At 44.8% G+C, this 17,732-nt stretch overlaps 1 protein-coding gene and 1 long non-coding RNA gene across 7 annotated transcripts in view; one reads left to right on the forward strand and one right to left on the reverse strand.

Moving 5' to 3' along the window:
* Positions 1-9,570, reverse strand: part of LOC139777440 (Fanconi anemia group J protein homolog) — a 45,982-nt gene extending 36,412 nt beyond the window's left edge. For 2 of the 6 annotated variants that reach the window (XM_071714898.1, XM_071714890.1), the window contains exons 1-3: positions 9,219-9,570; positions 8,425-8,995; positions 8,220-8,331 (exon numbers count right to left, since the gene is read on the reverse strand). In XM_071714898.1, coding sequence (XP_071570999.1) covers positions 8,220-8,331; positions 8,425-8,995; positions 9,219-9,310 — 775 coding nt within the window. In that variant the 5' untranslated portion in view covers positions 9,311-9,570. Of the gene's footprint in view, positions 1-8,219; positions 8,332-8,424; positions 8,996-9,190 lie in introns of all 6 variants that reach the window. The other 4 variants (XM_071714867.1, XM_071714876.1, XM_071714860.1 and 1 more) reach the window with 4 other exon arrangements.
* A 122-nt stretch (positions 9,571-9,692) lies between these two features.
* The window catches only part of LOC139777677 (uncharacterized), a 136,298-nt gene continuing 128,258 nt past the window's right edge, over positions 9,693-17,732 (forward strand). The window contains exons 1-2 of the long non-coding RNA XR_011719409.1: positions 9,693-10,074; positions 10,214-10,428. This is a non-coding gene — a long non-coding RNA (uncharacterized lncRNA). The remainder of the gene's footprint in view (positions 10,075-10,213; positions 10,429-17,732) is intronic.

A 17,732-nucleotide genomic window follows, 5' to 3' on the forward strand; every position in this document is an offset into this window, starting at 1 on the left:
GCGCGCGCAACGAGGAATTCTTTGCGCTGTGGGCGCGTTATTGGCTGAATGCCTTCTCGGTACTCGGCACTCTCGTTTAAGCCGCGGCGCGGCGGCGGCCGATCCGAACACCGCCTTCGGACTTCCGCTTCAGGCTTCAATAAATCCGACCTTTTTGCCTAAACGCTCGGCCGGGAATACTCTCACCTCGTTTATATGCGATTTTACGCGTCGGTTGGCGCGCCGTTGACAAAAAAAAATCGCCCCGGCGCGGCGCGCGAGCGAAGACCGTGCGAACCGGAATTGCCGCGAAATTAACGTTGAGAGTTAGTTGATTTAATTTTTCCGAGAGTCATGTAGCGCGCGGATGTTGGTTAACGCCGAACGAAAATATTCCCTGCGCGGCTGGAAGTTCGTAACTCTCCGCATATTTAGCTTAGCAAAAATTATACAAAGTGCACGCAACATTTCTATACATCGCGAACGATAATTTTGCAACTTTGCACTCGACATGGAAATTTCTATTTAGATTAAAAGTTCAGTCCTCTCGTAAAGCAGATCCGAAAACGTAGATAAAAAATTTCTTAACAAAATGTTTTTTTTTGCCCCGTATTTATTTACTACGAACGTATATTTGTTACTAACGTTACGTTCACGAACTGCACGGTGGTGTTCCACCGCAGAATCGTATCGCGCGTAACATTCCGAAAAATACGTTTTAATACAGCGGCGGAGATTACTGTCGCATTCGCTGATAAACGTTACGCACAGTCGCCGTAAAGAAGAAAGAAGGCGATGGAGTGCGAGAGACGGAGGACACGGTCGCGTAATCTACGTATGCAGGAATAAAGAGAAGTAAGAGAGAGAGAGAGAGAGAGAAAGAAAAAAGGGAGGGAAAATGCATGTGTGTGTGCGACAAAAGGGGATGAAGAGAGAACGGGAGATGGGCGGCATCCTTTGATCTCGCACGCACACACGAGTCTCGCGCGGGGGCAAAAAGGACACGCACGTATCTTCCGCAAAAAGACCCATACATATTCATGATCGGCACACGCACGCGCGCGCGCGCGCGCTCACACAGGCGGCTTTTGTTTAACGCCGTGTGCGCGCATATTGTGCGTATGCACGCTATAAATTTGTATACCCAGACTAGAGAAGTGCACGGCGATGCAGAATGCGCGGGAGAAGTTTCTGCACTTAACTAAGCGCTCGCGAGTGTACTTTCCTTTCCCTGTCTCATCCCCCTTCCCCTCCCATGGTCCACCTACATTTCATTCTACTGCCGCATTCTCTCTTTCCGCGTGAATATGTGTTTACGCGACGAGGGGAGGGAAGTATCGATAATGAAAGAACCCGATGGATGTTGTCGGATATCGAAATTGTAGGTATATATTGCCGATAGTGGTCCGCTCTTATTTAATACAAGGCTCAAACAGTGATAGAATAAACATGGAGCATTCCGATATACAATACTGAACATAGTAAATTTCTTTCCTGATAACAAAGAGAGACACGTTATAAAATTTATACGGAATTCATTTCGACTCAAAATGCACGGTTGATCAATTATCATTTTTGTGTTGTATTTTATTAATTTTTATTAATTTTACTCAAATCGTTGTATATGTATGCGTGTGTTTGTGTTGCAAACGAAAAAAAAATCAACAAATCGACCAGACATTATTTTAAGAGACGACGACAAGTATGTTGGCGTCGATTGGCGAAACGGTAGTGGACGATTCCCGACACGCCCGGAGGCGCCCGGCGCCCGCGATTTACCTGCGAGAAACATTTCCGCCCGAACGAAAAGCGCCCATACCGAAGTTCTACACGATCGATTCCACGTGAATTACATTAGGGAATGCGCGGCCGAATTCGTCGAACGAACGTGTTTCGCGAGTTCACGCTCGCTTTAAATTATCTCGGCGTTAAGAGACCAATGTAGTTAATTTCGCGTTTTTTCGGTATCTGTTAACATTGGAAAAAAGTCTCAAAAATCTCCGGTTTGCGTTAAATATTTGTAACAATAATACACGAATAAAGTGTAACATGCTAGTGAGGCCTTAAGAGTCCAAAGGATGGAAAATTATAGATCGCAAGAACTATTAAAAAAAAATCAGGTTATTATTAAATACGTGAAAAAAGAAAAAAAAACAAATATAAGGCAATATACCAACGAGACGAATTAAGAAATGTTTTTCCCAGCCCGTCCGATTTGCACATCAGAAAATTGAATAAGCGGATGAAATTCTGAAAGCCGAGAAGACTCAGATTGTCCCATTCTGCAGTTGGAATATCCGGAATAGTTAGCGGAATCCTGGAAATTCTGAAAGGGACGATTCCAGGACGTCGGGCGGTCTTGCCGAGCATGTGGAATTATGTAAGATCGCGGGTCGTTTGGAATTCGCAAGGGCGGCGCTTTTTGAATCGCGGATCCTTTCTCGGAAGGAGGTGGATCGTCGTGGCTTCTATCGACCGACCGCCGATCAAGCGACCGTGCAATCGCGGCTATTCGATCGCGAACTCATCGCTACCGAATTAAACTCGAAAGTTGTTTAAACCTTCTTCGTAATTTTTTAATTTATTTAAATATTATATGATATCATCTACATTATACCCTTTTTTCCTAAATTAATTTTCTGTAGCTAATTTAAGTATTTTGCGACACTATTTTATCATTGGGATCGATAATGATATTCGCGCAATTTTCTAAAGTCGATCGGCAGCTGCGCAGAATCGTGAGATGTAACCGGAAGCAACCGGGAACGCCGTCGCGGAACGAACCGCGGCAGAAGCGGGATACAGAAGAGACGGCGCAAGAGAAGGAAGAAAGGGGGTCAATATAAAAGAAGGAGCGCGGAGGGGTAGAGGGATGCCGCGGACCACCCGAGAGAGAGGTTCAGGACTGGTTGGAAACCGGCGCGGCGGCGCACGCCGTATTCGTTCGGGGGGTCCCTTATCTTATTCGCTTACCCGGGGACCGTCCGAACCGACGAGACCTGTCCGCGAACCTTTCGCTCTCGCGAGGGCTCCCCGACATCCTATTATCGCTCGGCAGCTACATTTTTCCGAGGTCAATCCTAGGTGCACACGTACGAGAAACACTTTCATCGTGTCGGGATTTTTCGTAATTTGTTTGAAGTTTTAAAGTTTCAAGCACTGATCGAGAAATCAAACGACGCGACAGACTTTTTTCTCACAGAAAAAAGAAGACAAAAACACAGTATCCTTTCGTACCAGTTCTTCTCCACCGAACAGTCATCGCGATGGTTCGTAAATAACCGAGACTCATTAGCCGCGGAATCAATTTCGCCGAACGCCACGGGTTTATTATCGCTCGCGGATAACGCGCCGAATGTTTTACGACTTGTCGAGTATCTTAGCGGCGCGCGTTGGCGCTTCGATAATCCTTTACCCTGGAATTCGGGGCCGAAGTGCATAGCCGCCGTTCGAAGGAAAAGGACTCCCAGCGAAGGGAGGGAAAAAAGGCGCGGGGGCAGGGGAGGGAGTGAGAGAGTCTCATTGTGAGAAGGGTATACGTGTACACAGGAGACGTGAGATCCGTTGGACCCGCATGCGGACCTTATTGTGTCCCGAAAGGGCATATACAGTAGAGGTACCTTAATGTCGGCACGGATGAAAGCGTGGGCCCTCCTTTGTCTTTCGCTCGCGAAGCTGCCACAGCAAGTAGCGTGCTCTGCGGGTAGCCCTGCACCATTCCAGGACTACCGTTCCAGGTTTCTATCTTTCCCTTTCCATTCCCCTTTTCTTCTCTCGCATATCTCGCGAGTCGCGAGAAAAAACGTATAAAAGAATGAACGATAAGGAGCAGTAAGGAGTTTCGACACTCGATTTTAGAATCAAATTCAAATTTTCCTTCTCATACGAGGCGTCACTATTTTACACCCCAAAGGACTTATTAGAAATAATTTTATATCGCAATAAAAATTGCTTCTACGGCCATTAATCGTTATTGCTGATTACGGTAAAATTTATATATAATTTAAGTATTTATGGTGATTATGTAATTAAGCAAAATTTATATCAAACCGATACGAAATCTCGCGACAGTTGCTCCCCTTAAAAGCCACCCAGAAGAGAACGCGAGAACCCGGGTCGTGCAAGAGCGAAACGGCACGATCGGCGAGCTCCTTCTGGGAAGAGTCCTCGGCGATGGTACCACGGTTGGTACCTTCGGCATAAAAGGCGGATCCCCGGCGCATTATTAATGTCAGGACGTCACAGGGCATGTAGCGCTGCATATTCCGTTGCATGCTCAGGCGCAAAGACAATTCGCGGCGACGACGACGGCGATGACACGATGACGACGACGACGACGACAGGCTGCCACGGGGACACAATATATAATTCCGCGTTCGCCGATAATTATTATAACTTCCCAAGTTTCCTGCCGCACAATGAGTCTCGTCGCTGCCGGTTATTTCGAACTTATCCTTCCCGCGCGCGGCCCCTCCTCCCCGAACCTCGTCCCCCGGACAGAGACGAGCCTGTCTCCACGTCGCCGTCGTCTTCTACTGGTAATAAAGTGACATTAACCGGCATGCGATTCCGCGATAAACTTTCGAAATTTATTCGTCCAACCCTCTCGATGTCCCTTCCCCCCTAACGACGCGGCGCATCACGCTCCCTCCGTTCTACGAACGATTTAAGTTTTTCGAATTCTCCGGTAAATGTTACGTCAAGCTAATCGGGCGCTATGGCTGGCACGTAAAACATGCGGCTTACGAGTCGCATGCGGCTCACCAAACAAAGTGGCTGCGGCGGGCCGACTCCTCAAGTTTCGCATTTTCCTTCTATCAACACCTCTCTCTCTTACAGCGGAATACATCTGAGATCCGTGTACGCGATTGTCCCTTTTTCCAAACTTAGAAATGAAATATTTCACTGTCACGCCGCGGTTTATACGATTTTGCTTACGTCAAGTGGATTAATTGCATTTTTTGAAAGCGAGCTAAATGTCGTAACAAGTCTCGACGGTGAGTCGACGGCAACGGCGGTATCGATTAAACCGCGACGCTAGAAAATTCTCTATTCCCTTTCGAGGACCTAATTTATGCGGCTCTCCAACGAGCTAAGTTTACAGTTTGGCGGCTAGCAGTACCACTCGACCTCCGGCAGAGCGTGACAGCGCCAGGTTTAAAGCATAAAGCAAATTATAACTGGGAAAAGCAGGATGTCGTGCAAAGCGGCACACCTACGCACGTATATCCCTGGCTACACACATACGAAAATCGGGGGTATCATGACTAATTCCCATCGAGTCGTTCCATCCTGATTTGCCTAATTAGGGATGCGCATCGAAGAACGGATCGTAAATAACAGATAATTGCCTTGATATTTCGTCAAGAACATATTTCATTTAGCGTAACGTGTACAACTGCGATTCTTTTGCTCAAACGTGGCCTTTTAAAAATATAGAAATTATGGATCTAAATTCTTATAACCTTGTAAAAAGTAAGTAAAAAATAACAAGGGCACAAAATTTATTCTTTCTGTCGGCAATTAAATCATATATATTTATCTATTTGCTACTTATCATAGTAAAATAAGTCAATTTCAATTCTACGTCGCTATTGCACTGCATAATACGTAACATTGTTCAATGGCATTAAATAGTGATGATATATTCAACGAGGGAATCTTGAATACTGGAACTGCTTTGATTCGTTTCTTCGTAAGAACGGAAAAAAAGAACGTTCGCGTGCTTAGTAATTTTCGATTTGTGACGCGATGTCACGGAGGATGAGACTCGGGAGGGGACGCGTCCATAATTCCGGAAGGCGACGACGGTTCGTGCTGGCCTTCCGGTGTATTCCTGGAGACGTCCTGTCCATCTTTATGTCGTTCTCGCGGACCTGACATTACTCACGCAAATTTGACGTTAACATCGCGGAACATTTAATCCGCCGTTCGTGCAGCTCGAAATGGCACGCAATCGTCGAATATTTCGCGACGTTCCAGCATCATTGTCGCGATATGCACTTCAGCCGATGTTATAATTACTCAAAACATAGTTCGGCATCAGAATATAGGTAAATTTAACATATCTTTCATAGAATCCAATCGCGTAATACGAAGACAAAGAATATTTCGTTAAAATCGAATCAGAAAAATATCTCAATCCAAAAATAAACGAATAAGTTATTTAAATTTGAAAAGTAGATTTTACTTCACAAATCGCAATTGTCCTTCGATCGGTTGACATTCGCCATGAGGAACAATATGTCACATTAAGCGTTGTACGATAAACCATTGAGTTTATGAACGATTCTGGTTAATTTAGTTGCTTTCTCAGAGAAAACTCCGAAGACTATAAACTATAGCCCCGGAAATGTGTCTTCGTCGTCAAACTTTCCGACGAGATAGCCAGTGTCATCGATCGTTAATGGGTAATAGATCTTGCATTGCGAACAACAATTGACTCTATAGATAAGACGATTTTAAGATCAAGAAAACTAGCGCCTCAGCGAAACAGTAAACGATTTCGTTGAATTGTGTCAAACGAGGACTGTCAACCTCAAATAACGTACATAATAATTAATATAAAAATTTGAATGAAACTACGATGTCACTTTCGCCACGTCAGACAATTTTTTACAAAAAAAACTCAAGCTCCAAAACCGTTAATGTGTACGTATTATAATGTTATAGAATTACGTGTACAATGCTATGCAGATCGTATCATTGGCAGCATTTGTTAAGAACGTATAGAAGCCAATATCTTATCGCTACAGATAAAATACTGTGTATCTTATATCGCTACAGATTGAATAATATGTATGAAAACGGCGGTTGGACGCTCGACATTGAACGAAATTACATTCTCGTCGCATTATAATAACGAAATGCGATTATGGCCCGGCCGTCCCGCTGTTTTTCGTAGGCTGGTACGACCGAGGACGGTACGGGACACCGCGCATTGGCGAAGGCAAATCTAATTGTTTAGAAATTGCACGGATCGCGAACAATTAGCTGCATGCACGCGTGCAGGGTTCGAAATTACCGGCGACTCCGTGATCGTAAAGCTTATTACCGGCCGGCGCACATAAACGGTTGAGTAATTTAAATTAATATCATAGCCAAGAAACCGCTAACGATCGGAATGGCTTTCTCGGCGAGGAAACGAGAGTCCGCGTCTCCTTTCCACCTGCAGTTAAATATGCTCGCCCATTCGGCGCAACGCGGCGTTTATACGTGAGAATTGATCGCGCAATATTTACGATCCGCGATTGATTTTTATGTCCTTTCGTTGAAAAAAAAAAAAATCACATAAATTAACGTTTGCAAAGCAATATTTAATTTCGACCGTATTAACGAGTTAAATGTCGATGGATAAATCTGCCGTTTAAAGCAAGAATGTTCTTTCGATACATGTCATGCCTGCACGCAAATTTATTTATAAAGTACATAGAATTTTTCAAATCGATTCTTTATACATTCTTTAAAAAAGAGATGTAATAATTATATTAATATGAAATAAAGATTAACGAGCTGACGATCCGACGAAAGCGACAAATTGCATGACGTCGCGTCGAGAAATGCGTGACACGCGTTGAGAAATTATCCGGAAAACTTTTTAAAGTCTGACGAGATAAGTAAAACGTCGACGAAACTTCGGAAAACTTTAATAAGAACGAGGCTCTACCGCGAGACGAAGGAGAGACAAGCGCGATGGGTGACGGCTCGATCTCTCTAATTTCCAAAATTCGCACGACAGTTAAAAATCCAACGAGAGCAATCGCGGGCGTGTATGCGTATGTTATAGCGAGACAAAAGTCGCTAGAACGGTTGACGTTAACGACCAGCCATCACGAGACGTCGCACAACGACAAAACGAGATTTTCGCGAAACTCTACTAAATAAATCTTAAGGACAGACATAATCGCGGTTGCGAAAAACGCTGCACGAACACGATTGGTAGGAAATTAATGAATATCGTATGATGAATCGCGCGGGAGCACGCATTATTCAACTCTCTAAGCGTACACGCGGATTTTTAACATAATTTGATGCGTGAACTAATTGAGAATTCCGGATTTAATAATCGTTTAATCATGAATCGCAATAATCGTTAAAAATATTAGATTGAAGACAAAAATTATGATAACGTGATAAGTCAAATTCTGCTTTTTTCTTAGTTACACATTTAACTAACTTGTATTGTAACTTAAATTGTTACGCATTTAATATGCGTAACGATAAACGTGTTATAAACTCACCACTAAACTGCTCTTGCCATGCCAGGGCTCCACAGAGAAGCGCCAGAGTCTTACCACTGCCAGTAGGGCTTTCCAAGAGACAATTCTGCTCCTTAGTACATCCTAGAATGAGCTGCACACATAATTTTCAACATAATTAATAAAGTAATAAAACTATAATGAAAGAGCAATGACATTGATTTAATCACACAATCATAATACTTACACTATTCATTACTGCCATCTGACATGGATATGGCTTGACAGGAAACTTAACTTTGACTCCAGCTATCATTCTTTCATACTGTATTCTAACTTGAGGGGGTGACTCATCTTTCTTAGGACTCAAGTATATGAACTCATCTTCACTACAGCTTGAGTCGTCAGAGCTTTTCAAATCTTTCATTAGTTTTTGTCTCTTGTTAGGTACCTCTACAGGCATCGCGTTTCTCGTGCCACTGCTTTCAGGAAATACATTTTGATGCAGTATATCAGTATTCCAGTTAAACATTGACTGGCTTTTAGGAATATTTTCAGAAACAGCATTAACCATCGTAACATCTTCCTCGCTACCTAAATCATCTGATATATCATGCTTCGAATTATGTTTGGAAGCATCTGTCACACTATTTGAAACGTTAGCTGCTTCATGACTTGTTACATTCATGCACGCCTTTGTATTTTCCTCTATATTCAGCGAATCAAAGCTGTCATCATCTGATATTTCTACTGGATCATTAAGCGTGCCTTGTGCCTGGTTGTAGTAGCCGCTTCGCTTCAAAGACAACCTCCTCATGCTAAAAGAATACAAAGACAATGAATAAACACACGAAACTTTGAAGCATAATATCTAGCAATACAGAAAGCTTTCGAAACGTTAAATCTCTGCGACGGAACTCAAAGCTGAGATCAACGAATAGCTTGGAGAATTAAGGTAGGCATTGCTCTGTCAAGGCAGGTTCACGTCGCCACGCTTAGATCACAAAGCTAACCTACAAAACGCTCGTGACACGTTGGTACCTTGAATCTTCGAGCCACTCGTCGAGTCTGGCTTTGAGCAGCGCGCATACAAATAATCCTATCGCAGCAAAGATAACGCAGATTGCGATCATTACTCGACACCTGTGCAATGTAAACAGCCTCGCTGTATGTACACACGCGACACCTTCCCACCGGTTGCTCTGTCCTAACCTCTTACTGGCTCACCCCCTCTTCCTCTTCAAAATGGACTATGGAATCTTGTTTTACTACCATTCGTATCTACCTGCTCACCGTACGGTAACTAATCGCGCGAACGTTTCGACCTGTCAAAGCAATCGCATCGCGAATAAACGATCAAAACAATCTCGGGTCCCAGCGCGAACGACAGGGTCACGTGATTCGTTCAAACGCGCGTAAGGCGCGCTCCCGTTGCGCGTCATTTTATAAATATTTACTCGACGTCGTACAAAAATGTTTAAATAGCATCAGACAACGCTTTAATAATATTTACGATGCGCTTGTTGCGTGCGACGTGTCGCCTCGTCGAAAAGTTTTCGTTCTATTCGCGCGCGCGGCTTTCAAAACTGACCAACTTTCCGGGGTCCTAAACAGTTAAAGCACGGACGCTGTTGCAAAACTGACCGAACTTTCCGGGGTCCTAAACTGAAAAGGCACGGACGCTGCTGCGAATATACTTCCATTCCGCGATAATGGCTGTAGCGGGTGATCGCGCGCGGTGAAGCGGGACGATCGGATTTTGTCTATTTACGCCTCTCGGAATTCGTCGCGTTTGCGTCGCGGTTGTTTTATGCATCTTAAGTTCTCGGGATCAGTGGACGCACGGTCGCGGAAGCTGCGCGGAAAAGCCGAGAGCGGAATGGCGGTGTGCAGCGAGGTTATAATATATACTGATATACAATCGTCAATCATTGTAAGAAAGAGACGAGGCATACCATATGCACGCAGGCTCTATTATACGTTCTATAATCGTGTTTATGTTACGCTGTATTCTATGTTATCGTAAATATTTTCAGTCCGCGATATTGACGGCAACGGATGGTCGCGGTGGAAGCGGGACGATCGGAATTTGTTTATTTACGCCTTTCGAAATTCATCGAGCTTGCGTTCGCTAAGTGTTGTGTGCTCCCACGAGTATCTTCTTATGCATCTGGTTCTCGGGATCAGTGGACGCGTGCGGTCGCGGAAGCTGCGCGGAAAAGCTGGGAGCGGAATGGCGGGGTGCAGCGAGGTGAGTACAATCGCCAATCACTGTAAGAAAGAGACATATCATACTCAAGCAGGCTCTATACGTACGCCGTATGCATGGTACGTTTAAACTGTATATCTAAACGTGCTTTGACTTCGAACTTGTGCTCTATATGTATGTATATTATTAACTTTTGTCCTATATATATATCCTATATGTCATATATATATTACTCTATATTATCATAAATATGTATAATATCGCGCGAGAAATGTCACATTTCGAGAATAACAGGGGAAAGCCGAGTTCTTCCAGATAATTATTCGTTCGAAAATCCGAGGAGACAATTCGAGGCGGGATTTGTCTTCAGAAGCATTAAACTTCCGATTTACATGTCTCTCGAGTTTCGAGAGCCGGCGCCTAGTCAAAGCCGGCGACGTCGACCGGAATCAAAACTCACGGCAGGCCGCCGCGCGCGCGGAATACAGAAAGCTCTCGCTGCCATGCCCTCGGAGTAGCTCCGACTTCGCCGCCGTGAATCCTTATCAAATCGTAATCCAAAATTCCCACGCGCGCCGCTCACGCACACGCGGGCTTGTGCGCGGCGCGGCGTGCTGGCGCGGGCGAGCGCGCGCGTATCGGGAGCGTGAACCGGGTATCAAAGGGGGGCCCCGTCACGTATATGCGCGCCAGACATGAAATTGCTCGCTCGTACCTCACTTTCAGCTCACGTGCCGTACCAAACAGTTCCACCGGCTTCTTGCACTTTCACACGGTTACGATGGAGATCTTAACGGTCGGGCCGGCGTAGGATGACGGACATTCGCCGAGGATGCTGCATCTCCTCGGCGGAGTTTTCTCCGCCATTAACGACGGTGTGCGAGATGCCTCGAGACACTTTTCTCACGTTCCGCAAACGCGTGCACGTGAACGAAGTAAACGTAACTCGGTAACAGCGCGATATATGTAAATCGTCAACAACGTTATTACACCCGGAATATCGCGTTTTGTTATCCTAACGAATTCGTAGTCGAGAAAGGTTCGCGCCGCTCGCGGAAGTTTACTCGCTGGACCGTGAGTTATGCATACTCAGGGTGATACCCATAAAACACGACGAAGGGTTCGCCGAGTTATTATGGCGAAACGCGGCAAATTGCGTGTAACACCCTTCGTCTCAATCAGACGACGCTGAATTAAATTTGGGCGCTAAAAGCGAGGTCGTTCGATTCTCTCTTGAATACCTTCCTCGCGTCCGTCTCAATTTTGTTCCCCTCGTATTGGATTATGAATTTGAAAAAATGGATTGTTAATTGTATCTTTTTATTTGTTGCACGTACTCTTTTCTTTTTTCCATAATTTATCCACGATTCTCGAAATTTATAAAGAATAAGATATGTATATCTAAAAAAAAAATCACAGCTTATTTACATACATTGTAAGGACAACGCACGCAATTTCATTAATGCGGCATTTCAATAAAGCCACGCGAAGGAATGGAACCGAGACGAACATAAATACTCTTCGCGGAAACATTGCCAAAATATTTTCACCCGGCTAAAGGCGACTCCCGGTCCCCTCGAAAATAGGGGTGTTAGGGGAAACTATATACGGCGAGTATACGCACAGTGTCCGGGTTTCTTCTCCGCGCGGGGAATCCCGTATCTCGACTTCATATTTCGTGGTCACCCTCCTGTGTGAGAATCCACGACGGTGGATCGCGTCCGTCTCTGACCGCGGATTACGAAGCACAGCATAGAGAAAAAAAAAAGAAAGAGAGAGAGAAAGAGAAAGAAAGGGAAAATATGAAATATAAATAAAACATATTCTTACCGGCGGCAAGTGCAATAAAAATGCGGGGAGATCAAGAGGGATGCCCGAGGAATACGAAATGGGATCTCTTTCCTCCCCGGAATCCCCCGCTCGTTCACCCGCTCGCTCCTTTTCGCTCGGACCCGTCCTTTCCCGTCGTCTCTCCTTCGTCCTTTCTATCGTTCTCCCCCCCTTGCCTGCTTCCCTTCCGCCGCGCCGTTCTCGCTACCGCGCCCATATTCGTAGCTGCACGACCGTGAAGCCGCGGAGCAGCGGTGATTGCCGGACAGAAGCTGAAATATGCCCTTATTTCGGGACGGGCCGCTTCCCTGTATTTACGATGGCACAATGGGCCCATCTCTCATCCGCGGCGCGGCTCCCGTGCCGACGTTTCATCCCCCGTGCCCGCCGCCGCGCCCTCCGCGTCGTTCTTTCGGGGACACTTTTCGTAATGCGCATAATTTGTCCTCGCTATAGCGCCAGCTCAAATTTGTGAAAGAAATCCGTCACAGTCGGCGCGGACGACAGAACTGCCGTAATATCAAGAGAGTCTGTAAACTCTAATTTTTAACGTTAAACTAATGTTTATTTACGACATCCGTTTATATATACAAAAGATACACTCTTTATTCGGGAAGGAACTGTCTGAGAAATTATTGCATTGATCAATAACGAATATATGAGATCTGAAAATTCCGCGTTTTCAGCGTATTTACTTTTTTTTATGAAAGATAATTTCTCAGCTTTAGGTTTAGTATTGTTTTCGTCCTTCTTGTTAAAATCAGCTTCTTCAAGTATCTTGAATCTCTCGGTTAAGAGTCACGAAAATAAATCCGCGTTTTGAGAAGCGTGTTGTCGAAGTGCGCGAGCGTCGACAACGCGTCTTCTGTCGCGATGACGCTGCATCCGCTGACACGGACGCGTGTAATCGCGGAGCGAACGTCCTGAGGGTACGGCAAACAAGACAATAAACCGAATAAACGGCTGTCCGAACTTAATTAAAGGAGTGGCTGGTGCAGCCACGCGAATCGCGCCGTCATTTCTTCGCCGAGCTTTATCGGCGTGCGCTTATCTATCAGCGGCGCGATAAGATAAGAAGGAGCTGCCCGAAGGGAGTTAGGATAGTCATCTCTTGGACGAACACCAAACTTCTGCAATCCCTCGTTTTCCGCGCGGGGGTGGACGAATCACGTGTAGCGATGGGGAGAAACCGATATCCCTCATCCGATCAGAACTTGTATACTTTTGTACCATTGTTACGAGGGTTGATCCGTTGCATTTCCATAATTCATAATCTTGTCCCTATAAATAGTATCTTTGACCGTATTTAAATATTTTTCTTTAACATAATCGAATGACAGAAATGTATTACATCATGATTCGAGATTTGCTTATCGGCAAGACTTTTCTTGAGATATCATGGTATAATGTGGATAATATAGCAGTGTTTTTTTTTGTATCTTGCGCGAGGGTATCGTGCCCATCGCTAGCCATATGCGACCGCCTCGTCCACTCCTAGAGTAGTAACTCTTCCACTTTCCCTACTTCGCTCGTGCTCTAGCCGTTTCTCTGTCCACCCTCTGTCTGGCCCCGCCGAGACCCTCCGCCGAGAGCACTCTCTTTCGCTATTTCTCCTTCCTCGTCTTCTTGCCTCGTCCACCGTATGAAACGGGTGAAAATAGACGCTAGGAGAGCGGCGGAGATGGAGGGTCAAATTGAGTACGCCCGTGTCCAGGAACAAGACCGAAACTAAAATAAAAGAATCATGCTGGCTGGGGCACGGCGACGACGAAACTGTCCGCTCGCGCGGGAACGGCGAGGATATTTTGTCCGAAGCGCCGGGGACGGCGATTCCGCAGACTCGAATCATCCAAAGGTGGCTTCAAAAGTTCTGACATTTTTTTTATTGCCCGCGTAACCTACTATACCCTAAAATATTTAATTTAATTTACTAATACGACGAAGCTTTTATCCTTTAATTATAATTGTAATAATAAGCATGATACGTTTTCGCTTCTATTATACATGTGAAGAAATATTTTCTCGAACAAAGCCAATGAACGATATTTAATTACGAACGAAAATTTCTTTTGAAAAATTAGGGGTTATATGTGATATTGTCAGAAGCCATCGCATAAAAGTTAGGTTTGACGAACCGCAAAGGACAATAATTTTTCGACGAGGGCAAGCGAGGGACATCGATCAGATGTGATCACGGTGGAATTAGCCGTCCCTTGCAGGATTCTAGAATTCCTTCGCCCTCTTCCGCTTCTGTGCTATCGTCGCCGAGCCACCCCTCCCCTCCTCCCATCCCTCGCTTCTATCCCTTTGCCGAGACGTTCGAGACGATCAACAATCACCCTGTTACTGTCAGATATACAATAAACGATAGACGGGGCAAAGAAAAATAATTACTTAACAGAATCAGCAAATAGTATTATTTCTGGCGCGGATTTATACGCCACACAAAAGACACATTTCAATTTCCGTAATAAATTGAAATTGTCGTTTTGTTCGTACTTTTCTTTACTGCCACGGAATCATTTCTCTTAATCTCTTCGACGCAATTTGCTGTTATCTGCTCCGCTCTGTATATATAAATTATTCCTTGTTATTCTTTTGTGTAAATCAATTTCGAACAAAAATATCTCGTTCAATTAAATTGGTATCTTATTTACACTCAATGTTGTTTTGAGATCTGTCTAACAGTATTTTCGAGAGTCGGTAACAAACGTCTGTCTCTCTATCTGATAACGTATCGAGGTATCTTTTATAGGCGAAAATAGAATACTCGTTGTCCCAGTTCGGCACATTCGCGGTTAATATAAATATTTTCCGACTGTCACTTTGAGGTAACAAATTCTCAGACACTCGACGTTCAGGTTCAAACACACGTCTCCGGTCTCAGATGCTTCCGTCTACGTCGAACGCGTGTAACATCCGTCACTCGCGGGGCGAACGTGAAAATAGAAAGGGTCCCGTCGTGCGGGGATGCGTCTCCGTCGGCATGAAATATGGATAGCCCGTGCGGGCGTCTCTCTCCTTCTTTCTCCTTCTCTGTCTCGCGGCTTGGCTCGGCGCCACAAAAGAAAGCGTCACGGCAAATTAATCGGGCGACGACGAGCACGCGAGATGTGTGATTTAATAAAAAAGCCGCCCCCTCGCGCACGCAGGGAGTGAATGATGCGGACGCGGCGATACGGCGCGACCCCCGCGGCGTAATAAGTTTAGTTTCTACGACGAAAAGGCCATAAAACGCGGCGCGCCACGCAGCGTGGGGCCTTGTTTCGCGACACTCGAATTTCAGAGATCAGCAAGAAACATGAACTCGCAGTGGTATCACTTCGCGGCGCGGGGTGAGGATGTCAAAACATGCGTTCATGGATGTTGCGACTTATCGCGAGGCAATAAAATGTCGCGGTTAAGTGGAGCAACGGAATATCTTTTCCTCAAGAATCGTAGGCAATAACTAAATTAATGTTCCTTACTGCGGCTACAACTAAGAACTAAAATATATTAAGGACTGTAACTGAAAACAGAGAATACGATGCCCTGTCGCCTCTTACGTAAAGTCAGGCGAACTTGCGGACTTTTTTGTCGGTCGCTGGCAATATATCCCATTCCGGTCGTTACGGTATCCTCCTCTCTGATATACGTTCGCGCTGTCGCGAACGTACAGCGTATATGCGTGTGCCAACACTAACGAGAAATAAAAGCGCGACGAAAAGGCACACTTTCTCGCTCGCTTCGTGTGTCATATCAACACGCGATCGTCGCTCGCCCGTTCACGTGCCGGCCGCTGTTAATTTTTTACACTTTCTCTTTTTGCCTTTACTGAAATTCGCGACGCTATCATTAGCCGCTCGTTGATAGTTAACGCAAGTTCAACAATCGTGAAATATATCAGGGGCTCGATTCTTGAATTTATTCGCAAGAGAAACGTACTTGATCGTACGGGCTTTCTTACTTATCATTTTATTGATATTTATTTCGTTTTAAATCGAGATGCCAATAATTAACAAGTGTTGACATTTTCTTTTATATTTCTATACATTCAACTTTCATTATATGCAGAATCCTTTCAATTGGATAGCAATAATTTGTCTATCGAAATATGCAACACGAAAACTTTGCGATGCAAATACAAACTGCCGCGAACTGACCCATCCCCCGACGGGGGGGCTTGCGTACAGTGAGACTTCCAGAAGTGGAAGTTATTAGGGTGTGATTTCATTTCCGTATTTCTCGCCGGGGATTGTTGCCGACTTACCCTCGACTTCCCCTGCGTCCTTCCCTCGCCGGCAGGTTAAATGGCCGATGCAAAAAAGTCATAAAATAAGTTATAATTTGGCGCAGTCGGCGTCGCGTTGCTCAATGTCCTGTGTGATCACCGTGTTCTCACTCGAATGAACTTCGGCACCCCCTGCTTCCATGAGAGAATTGGGACTATTTCTGTGCCCTTTCCTCCCTTCTTTTTCTTCTCTCCCTCTCTCTCTCTCATTTCTCGTCTCTCTTCCTGTCGATCTGTCTCCTCCTTTCTTTCCGTGACTTTGTCCTTTCGACGTGCCTCGTTTAGGATGCCGCGTGCTACCATAGTTTGGCTAAGTTAGGGTTGCCCACGTCGTTTGAAAAGTATTCTGTTCTCGACTACTGCCGCCTTTAAATTTAAGTGAGTACGATGAAAGACTAGAGGAATATACCATGAACTTTCAAATTCCCCGTTCTGACTCACTTCGTACTTTTCGCAGAAGCGCTAATCTAACGCGTCATCCATACAACATCAAAGCTTTAAAGAGCAGCATAAGCGCTCGTCTTTTTCATTTTTTTTACTACAATAAGAACAACGTATTGGCTTCACACAGCAAACATAATCTCGCTCGAGAAAATTCTACTTTTCTCTCTATGTTTCTGTGAGAAAATTGGAGCAATTCTATCCTCTCGGTCCATCTTCCACTTCCTAAAGTCGCTACGTTCTTGTCCCTTGATATGCTTTACTTAGAGCATCGAATGTTACACTCAAACGGAGTGGCAAAAAGACTACGGGGTGCGCGAGCGGGTGTCCTATCCAATTCCAGATTAATTGCAGGATCGAGCGGGAGGTCAAGGGTCGATAAGGACCGACGAGAGAAGTTGAACGAGGGAATGGCGGGCGAAAAAAAAGACATAAACGCGGGAGAATGCTGCAACGACGGGAAAAAGTTGATGCGTCATGCTACTACAATAATTTGGATACCTAATGAAGCGCGCGCGTAATCCAATTTTCTTCTTTTTGCGTGCAACAATGTTTTCTACGCGCTATACTTCTCTGGGTTTTTAAAAAACTTCGTTAGTTGGAAGAATAATTTTCATCATGGCTTTTATAATACGTTAAAAACTCGAAGAATTTGTACATATAGTTCTGGAAAAAAAGTTTCGTTTTGATGATAAGATAATTGTAAAAGATTTTTGGAAGAAAGTTATATATTTGCAATTACCGACTGGCATATGTGCTCAATATTGGACGAGTATTGGACGAGTCGATTAGTCATCCAATAAAA

Source organism: Temnothorax nylanderi, unplaced genomic scaffold (genome assembly GCF_030848795.1).
Source record: "Temnothorax nylanderi isolate EJ_2023f unplaced genomic scaffold, tnyl_v1.0 TNYL_tig0006_pilon, whole genome shotgun sequence".
In the NCBI taxonomy this organism is placed as follows: Eukaryota; Metazoa; Arthropoda; class Insecta; order Hymenoptera; family Formicidae; genus Temnothorax; species Temnothorax nylanderi.